This window comes from Telmatherina bonti (assembly GCF_933228915.1).
Source record: "Telmatherina bonti genome assembly, chromosome: 4".
Taxonomy (NCBI): domain Eukaryota; kingdom Metazoa; phylum Chordata; class Actinopteri; order Atheriniformes; family Telmatherinidae; genus Telmatherina; species Telmatherina bonti.
Genome location: NC_136622.1, coordinates 4,104,368 through 4,112,600, shown reverse-complemented (window position 1 = coordinate 4,112,600; position 8,233 = coordinate 4,104,368). Strand labels below are relative to the sequence as shown.

Sequence of the window (8,233 nt, the reverse complement as noted above, 5' to 3'; positions counted from 1 at the left end):
AAAAAGCTTTACAGACGTAGGTCAGGAATAACATCACCTCCACCAAGGCGCTTATTTTCCTGCCAGCCTTCATCTGTTCATCTCTATCTGTAACCTGCTGGAGGACTCTTCATGTGCTTCTAAGAACTGGTCCTGGCCTAACTTAGACTCTGATCCGGATCTGTCTGTAGTATATCTGTAGTCCTGCAACTTCTGTGTGTCCTCCACAAAAACAACATGAAAACATTTCACACCATCTGCTCATATTGATCAGATGACGCTGAACCTTTGTCTCCTCCTGTTTGACAGACCTGCTGGGAGTAAACACCAACCTGTTGAGAAGGTGATGGGTGATGGGCTTGTTAATCACGACTCCCCCCTCCTCCTTCAGGATCTCCTCCAGAGCTCGGAGGCAGTTCACCATCACCACTGGGTCTGGGTCTCTGAGCAGGTTGTACAGCTCATTCACCACCGCGGCATCTGGGACAATCATGCAGACAAGGGCGGTGAGACGGACATGGACATGCATCACGGACAGCAATATCAACCCCATCAGGTGGGAAATAATCCCTCCCCTCACATTCTGGTCTCACGTTTAAAAGAAGCTTTTTGCCTGATGAAGGGAAGATAAAACATATGTAACCCATGACAACAGACTCCAGACTGGGGACATGAGGAGACAACACGAGTCTTTCTGGTTTTATGTAAAATAAGTCTGATGTTTACTCTCTTCCCTAAACCCAGGTATGACCATGTCAAACCAAGACATGCCATACAGATCTGCAAATGATCATCATTCATTTGGCTTTCTGTCTGGCTAACACAGACTTCAGGTGTTCTCCATAGTGTCTGGGCTCAGAACAATAACACATCCCATATCGCTGCATGTCGCTGTGGTTCCAGAACATTTGGGCCAAATCATAGAAAGAGTGTGAAAAGCTTCCATATGAAAGACAGGTTCAGAAGCTGCAGGATGCTGTTGGCATGGCAACATGAAGACCTCCGTCAAAGTCTGGCTTGTTTGGAGCATCCAGGTGCTGCTTACCAGAATGCCAAGGAGGAAAGACATCAGCACTGATCTGACAGAGGCAACGGTTTCTGTCCATCCACCTGGGGAGGATTCCAGGCTAAACTGCATGTTAACCCCAGAGTGGTCGTCCAGGCGGGCTCACAGCAAGGTCAGACTGTGCAAAAAGACCCTCAGCTGCTGCACGCCGGACTTTACAAGTCCCAGTTAGCTTGTAAGTCAGGACAGAACAAGAGGAAGAATGGCTCTATTGGAGGGTTGCAGAAGAAACACTCTGGTCTCTGATCAGGACAAGAAAGTTTCATCTGAACAAACCAGCAAGAGAAGAAGAGCTAAAATCTCACCGATTTCAGAGTTTGGCTGGAGGTTGTGCAGCTTGGCCCAGCCGAGCACCGCCACTCGTCGGACACAAGCTGCTCTGTCTCTGAGTCCTGCTGTCAGAGGCTGCTCCACATACTCCACCAGGCTAGGCAACCTAGCACACACACAACCACACCATCACCAGCCAGCCACTGGTTGCCATGACTGCTGTTGGTCAGATGAATGCCTATGGCCTCATAAAGATGCTGCAGCTGTACACAATGTTTGCAAAAGAGTTCAGAATAAAGTCCAGTCAGGAAGCGTGCGAAAAGGGATTTTGTCCCTGTCTTTTTTCCTCTATTTGATTGGTTGGCGACGAATCAAGCGGTCTAATCATAGAGCAGACGACGTCCTGTCCCCCGCATCGCCGCAGGTTCCCAGGAGTCACTCTGAGACACAGTCGTTACGCCATGTCGATTTAAAACACATCTCCTCTCCTTTAAGCGCCTGCAGTGATGTGGGAGGACAGGAAGCTCTGGTCGCCATCCAATCAGATGACGAGTTAACTTCAGACGCTAGCGGCAGTTCTGCGCTTTGCATCTCTGCACAGGATGTTTTGCAAAAGAACTTGTATTTTTTACAACCTTCAGGCTTTTTCTGCGCGTTTATTATCTCTGTCATGTTTTTCTTCCCTGATCTGCAGGCACCCATCAGAGGAAACTCTGTCCACCTGTGGCTTCCTAACTGCCTCTGCTGTTCTCATCAGTTTCATTCAGTTCACATGGTTTTCTTGTCTCACAACCTACTTAAACTCCCTCCAATCTCTTCCCCTCTGCCAGATTATCAGCAGATTCATGTCTGGTTGTTTTCCAGCGTTCTACAGATTGTCTCCAGTTGTCCCAGGATTACCCACCTTGCCTTGCCCACAACGGACACCTCTACTTTCTTCGGTTTTCAGGTCACAGACCCTTGCTTTGTCTTTGGCTCCCCGAGCCTCGCCCAGCGTCCTGGATAAGTACTTTGTCATAATCTTTACCTCCTGCCTCCATCCTGACCCTGTCTCTGGAGCCTGGATTCTAACAGCTGCTCATTCACCTGGATTGATCCTCTGCTCAGTCTCATCTCACATTCCTTATTCACCAATAAACTGCTTATTATTTACAGTTCCTTGTGTGTGGCTGAATTTCCAAGTCCTCACAGTAATTCATTATAATCTCGGACTTATTGAGCTGTTTGATTTGCAAATATAAACTGTGAAATTATTTGCAAACATTCTTTAACAGCTGCAACATCTTTATGATGAGATGCTGAGGTCATACAAAAGATCCCCAGCTCACCGGAGGTTGCTCATGTTCCTCAGGGCCAGACTGCGGACCATGGGGTTCGGGTCCTGACAGTCTTTCCTCAGCGTGTTGACGACCAGCAGGGACAGCTCCGGGTTCACAGCGGCGTAGGAACACAGGAACACGTACACCAGTTTCTTCTGGACAACATCGACTGTGGCACAAGCCTTCACCATCTCGCTGAAGAGGCCAGACACATTCACACCCTGAGACATTGCCCTGAAAAAAAGGAAGATTATAATCCTGTCATAACCTGAAACCAGAAGAAAGCTAGCATCCTTCCCAGCATCCATTCTAGCATCCTTCCAGAATTCTACACGTTATCATTCAGCCTCTGATCAGAAATAATGTCATTGATCATATAAGCTGATTGTCTGATGACCTACTGACATACTGTCAGAGGTGTCCTGTACATTTTTTAACAAATCAATAATTGTCTAAATATTGACTGAATCATGATAATTTCAGGTAAATAAAGCTTGCAGCCGCTGACATCTGTTCTGCCAGCAGGTTCTGTACGTAAGGATCACCAGAGATGTTCCTCCTGTAGGAGCAACGTGGTAAATTCCACTTGGCGTGAAATTACCGCCATGCAACAGGTTAGAAATGGTGACTCCATGGAAACCCAGCAGCCTGCGGTCTTGGCAGCTACATGAGGGACACATGGAGCGGTGTGGACCTGCAAGCTACCTTATGGCTTTCAGTGGAGCGGTGTGGACCTGCAGGCTACCTTATGGCTTTCAGTGGAGCTGTGTGGACCTGCGGGCTACCTTATGACTTTCAGTGGAGCGGTGTGGACCTGCAGGCTACCTTATGGCTTTCAGTGGAGCGGTGTGGACCTGCAGGCTACCTTATGGCTTTCAGTGGAGCGGTGTGGACCTGCAAGCTACCTTATGGCTTTCAGTGGAGCGGTGTGGACCTGCAGGCTACCTTATGGCTTTCAGTGGAGCTGTGTGGACCTGCGGGCTACCTTATGGCTTTCAGTGGAGCGGTGTGGACCTGCGGGCTACCTTATGGCTTTCAGTGGAGCGGTGTGGACCTGCAGGCTACCTTATGGCTTTCAGTGGAGCGGTGTGGACCTGCGGGCTACCTTATGGCTTTCAGTGGAGCGGTGTGGACCTGCGGGCTACCTTATGGCTTTCAGTGGAGCGGTGTGGACCTGCGGGCTACCTTATGACTTTCAGTGGAGCGGTGTGGACCTGCGGGCTACCTTATGGCTTTCAGTGGAGCTGTGTGGACCTGCGGGCTACCTTATGGCTTTCAGTGGAGCGGTGTGGACCTGCGGGCTACCTTATGGCTTTCAGTGGAGCGGTGTGGACCTGCGGGCTACCTTATGGCTTTCAGTGGAGCGGTGTGGACCTGCGGGCTACCTTATGGCTTTCAGTGGAGCGGTGTGGACCTGCGGGCTAACTTATGGCTTTCAGTGGAGCGGTGTGGACCTGCGGGCTACCTTATGGCTTTCAGTGGAGCGGTGTGGACCTGCAGGCTACCTTATGGCTTTCAGTGGAGCGGTGTGGACCTGCAGGCTACCTTATGGCTTTCAGTGGAGCGGTGTGGACCTGCAGGCTACCTTATGGCTTTCAGTGGAGCGGTGTGGACCTGCAGGCTACCTTATGGCTTTCAGTGGAGCGGTGTGGACCTGCAGGCTACCTTATGGCTTTCAGTGGAGCGGTGTGGACCTGCAGGCTACCTTATGGCTTTCAGGACGGTGCTTCTGTAGCGCAGCGGGTCGGACTGGATGTTGGGGTTGGACAGACATCTCTTCAGCTCCCTCACCGTCTCCTCACCGCCCAGATACGGCATGATGGCCGCACAGTCGCTGGACCAGGGTCAAACACCTGAAGACAACAGCTAGTTTAACTGGCAGTGGCAACTGGCTCCCTGCTGCCCGAATTTACATAAACCTGTTCCAATCCAGCCGAAACCACTTCTACATCACGAACGGGAAGATGTGAATTTGTTCCAGTTTAAAATATGTTACCGGAAAAAACTCCTAACCGGAGGTTTTCACTGGAACCAGCATGGATTGTTTACATCACGAACATCCGCGTTTCTTCTTCTTCTTCGCTTTGCGCTTCTGTTCAGCCACACGTGGCCCTCTAGTGGCCAGACTGGAAACAGCACCCATCCTTCAGGAGTTTTTTTGTTGGTTTTTTGGGGGTTTTTTTTACGTTGGGTTCCTAATTCCTTAAAATCTACAATCCTGCAGCTTTTTGATGCATCTCTTCTGCAACATTTCTTCTGCATATCAGCAGCCCGACAGAGGCCTGAAAACGAGACATTCATTTCGTTCAGGTGTGCTGGATGCATCTAAACGGTGCCCCTGATTTATGTGCTTTGCGTTTGGGACCTGAAAGCATCTCAGATGAGCCACTCTTTATGCCACGTGACATTATTTTACGAAGACTTTCAGCTAAACATTTATTCATCTGTTCAATAACAATATATATATATATATATATATATATATATATATATATATATATATATATATATATATATATATATATATATATATATATATATATATATATATATATATATATATATATATATATATATATATATATATATATATATATATATATATATATAACAATAAATATCTGCAAGCTGGGGCTGCACGGTGGCGCAGTGGTTAGCACTGTGGCCTCACAGCAAGACAGTCACTGGTTCAATCCTTGGCTGGTTTGGTCAGTGGCCTTTCTGTATGGAGTTTGCATGTTCTCCCTGTGTATGCATGGGTTCTCTCCAGGTACTCCAGCTTCCTCCCACCATCCAAAGACATGCATGTTAGGTTAATTGGTCAGAATGGTCTGAATTGCCCCTAGGAGTGAGTGTGAGTGTGGTTGTTCATCTCTCTGTGTGGCCCTGCAATGGACTGGCAAGCTGTCCAGGGTGTACCCTGCCTGTCACCCAAAGCTGGCTGGGATAGGCTCCATCTTCCCCGCAACCCTGAATTGGAATAAGCGGTTCGGAAAATGAATGAATGAATGAATGAATCTGCAAGCTGTTCAGATGTTGTTGAGCTTTTGGGTGTTATCGATGAGCTAAAGAGATCTGATCACGTTTCCTGCAGGATGGGACAGGTTATTTCTGTCATGTGACCAGTTACCTGGTGTGGTGCAGTTGAGCTCTTCGCATTCTTTACAGCGCATGTTGTTTCTGTGCACAAAGCTGACTGTTAGTCAATGTTCTGGTCTTATTTGATCATATATTTACCAGGTCTCAGCGTTTATGTGTGACGATTTGTCGGGTCAGAAGTGCCATGAGTGGACATGTCCTGCGTGGACAAGTCGTTCCATGCCAGGATCATGCGCAGTGCAGAAAGCAGGTTTCTACAGGCCGCCTCTCTGTGGAACAAGTTGCCTGAAAATATGTAGACTGCCAGTAAAATAGGTCTTAAAAATAAAATTAAATCAGTGGTGAAAATCCTGCTTGTTATGCTGTTCTCATGTGTGTGGAAATACTGACGTCATCTCGTGTTTTTAGTACACTTTTTGTGTACATGTAACTTTATTTTATTGCACTTTTGTCTTGAATGTTGGAGGTGTGGGGTTTTGCATCCATGTGTTTTGTTGTAGTGCTAGTTCATGTGGGGACCTGAGGAAGTCCGGAGCATCTAACGGGAATCCTGGATACAAACCAACCAGACTGGGAAGGATGCAGGGCTAAAGGCCAAGACTGGACCTGGATCACAGCCTGGAAGAAGACTCCTCTGGAGATCCGTGGTGTGGAGCCATGCTTGCCCAGACTCTCCGCCGTCATCAGGCTTAATGTGGGACAAACATGCTTCTCTATCAGCGACGTGGCCACATTTCTAAAAGAGATTATGAAGCTGCAAACAAGTCTGAAAACATAGACTGTAGATAAAAAGATAAAAATTGCAGATAAAAATTCTCCATTCTAGATTGCGCCGTCTGTTGGCATCAAATTGTAGTAGTTCTGACTTGCTTGATTTTCTTCTCACATAGATATTACCTTAAATTAGGTATTTTTTTCGCAGGATTTCATGCCAGTTCGGAGGGTGTGCTGCAAGGAAGATTTTTCTGCATATGTTTGGCTCTTTCAAGGCTTGTTATGATGAGTCTCCATGGCAACGAAAGACTTGTTTACAATCGGGATCAACTAATTAACCTCTCCCAAATCAGGATTATCAGCGAAAAAACACATCAAATCCCGATGGAGTCGAAAAGAAAGAGAAGAGGATGCAGAGCGGGAGTCAGAGAGCAGAGAAAGCGATGGAGATTCAAACCATTTCTTTTTTTTCCACTTAAGTCTTTATTAATTTTTTAACAAATAAAATATAAACATATACAGAAGGCAAACCAGTGCCCCTTCGATGCATAAATTTACATTGTGTAAAATAACACAACATTAAAAGAAGAACAAACACACAAAGTGAGAGCAACAAAAAAAAAAAAAAAAAAAAAAGAAAAAGGAAAAGACAGCAACCAGTATTCGAATATACAGGTATATACGAAGAAATTTTTTTCCCCTCCTTTTTCTTCCTTTTTTCTTCCCTTCTCCTTCTTTTCCTCTTTTTTCTTCCCCTTTTTCTTTTCTCCCTTTTCCTTCCCTTTCTTTTCTTCCCTTTTTTCTTTTTTCTTTCCTTCCTTCTTTCCCCTTTTTCTTCTTTTCTCTTTTTCCTTTTTCCCCTTCTCCTTCCCTTTTCCCCTTTTTTTCTTCCTTTTCTCCTTTTTTCTTTCCCTTTTCCCTTTCCTTTTCTTTCTCTCCCCCTCTTTTTTTCTTTTTAAAATGTGTTCTTTGAAATTTTGTAGGCAATCCATTTGTCCCATTTTTCATGAAATTCACCCTCTTTAAGTCTCAAGACATAAGTCCTTTTCTCCACGGTGAAAATCTCCTGAACGACCTCCATCCACTGAGTATGGCTGGGCGGTTCAGGTTTTAGCCATCGCCGTGTTATTGCTTTTCTTGCGGCTGTCAATAATATTTTTACTAAATACTGGTCATCCTTATTTACAACATCAGAAAGATAGCCAAGATACAATGTAATGAATGTCAAAGGAATGGGGTATTTTAACATCTCGCACAAAGTTACGTGGACAGATGTCCAAAACAATTTAATCTGTGAACAATCCCAGAAGATATGAGTATGATTAGCACCTATAGTGCCACACTGCCTCCAACACATTTGCTGACAGGATAATTGTTTACTTTTAATAGATGGCGTAATAAAGAACCGCATAAAGTTTTTCCAATTAAACTTTCTCCATTTTAAAGAATTTGTAGAAGACTGAGATAGCTCACAGATTTTATGCCATACCTCATCAGAAATTGTAGTAAGTGATTCCTTCTCCCATTTTTCCTTGATATACAGAGTTGTACGTTTTTGACAGGACATTAAGCTCAAATAAAGCTTAGATATAATTTTACGTGTTTTTTGTTGGTACGCATCGCATATTGTCTCTAAAACTACATGAGATACACTTCCTTTTACTTTAATTTCTTTGTTATAATATTCTCTTAGTTGTAAATACCGAAATAAATCCTGATTATCGAGACCAAATTTGTCCTTCAAATATTGAAAACTCCTCATCTCACCATTATTAATCAAAATGCA

General features: G+C 45.2%; 1 protein-coding gene across 3 annotated transcripts in view; it reads right to left on the bottom strand.

Annotated features, from left to right (window-relative positions):
- ap4b1 (adaptor related protein complex 4 subunit beta 1) overlaps nt 1-4,704 on the bottom strand; it is a 35,845-nt gene extending 31,141 nt beyond the window's left edge. For 2 of the 3 annotated variants that reach the window (XM_079238743.1, XM_079238744.1), the window contains exons 1-4: nt 4,340-4,704; nt 2,644-2,868; nt 1,351-1,481; nt 312-459 (exon numbers count right to left, since the gene is read on the bottom strand). In XM_079238743.1, coding sequence (XP_079094869.1) covers nt 312-459; nt 1,351-1,481; nt 2,644-2,868; nt 4,340-4,452 — 617 coding nt within the window. In that variant the 5' untranslated portion in view covers nt 4,453-4,704. Of the gene's footprint in view, nt 1-311; nt 460-1,350; nt 1,482-2,643; nt 2,869-3,339; nt 3,348-4,339 lie in introns of those variants that run through there. The other variant, XM_079238745.1, reaches the window with a different exon arrangement.
- Nucleotides 4,705-8,233: the final 3,529 nt, after the last annotated feature.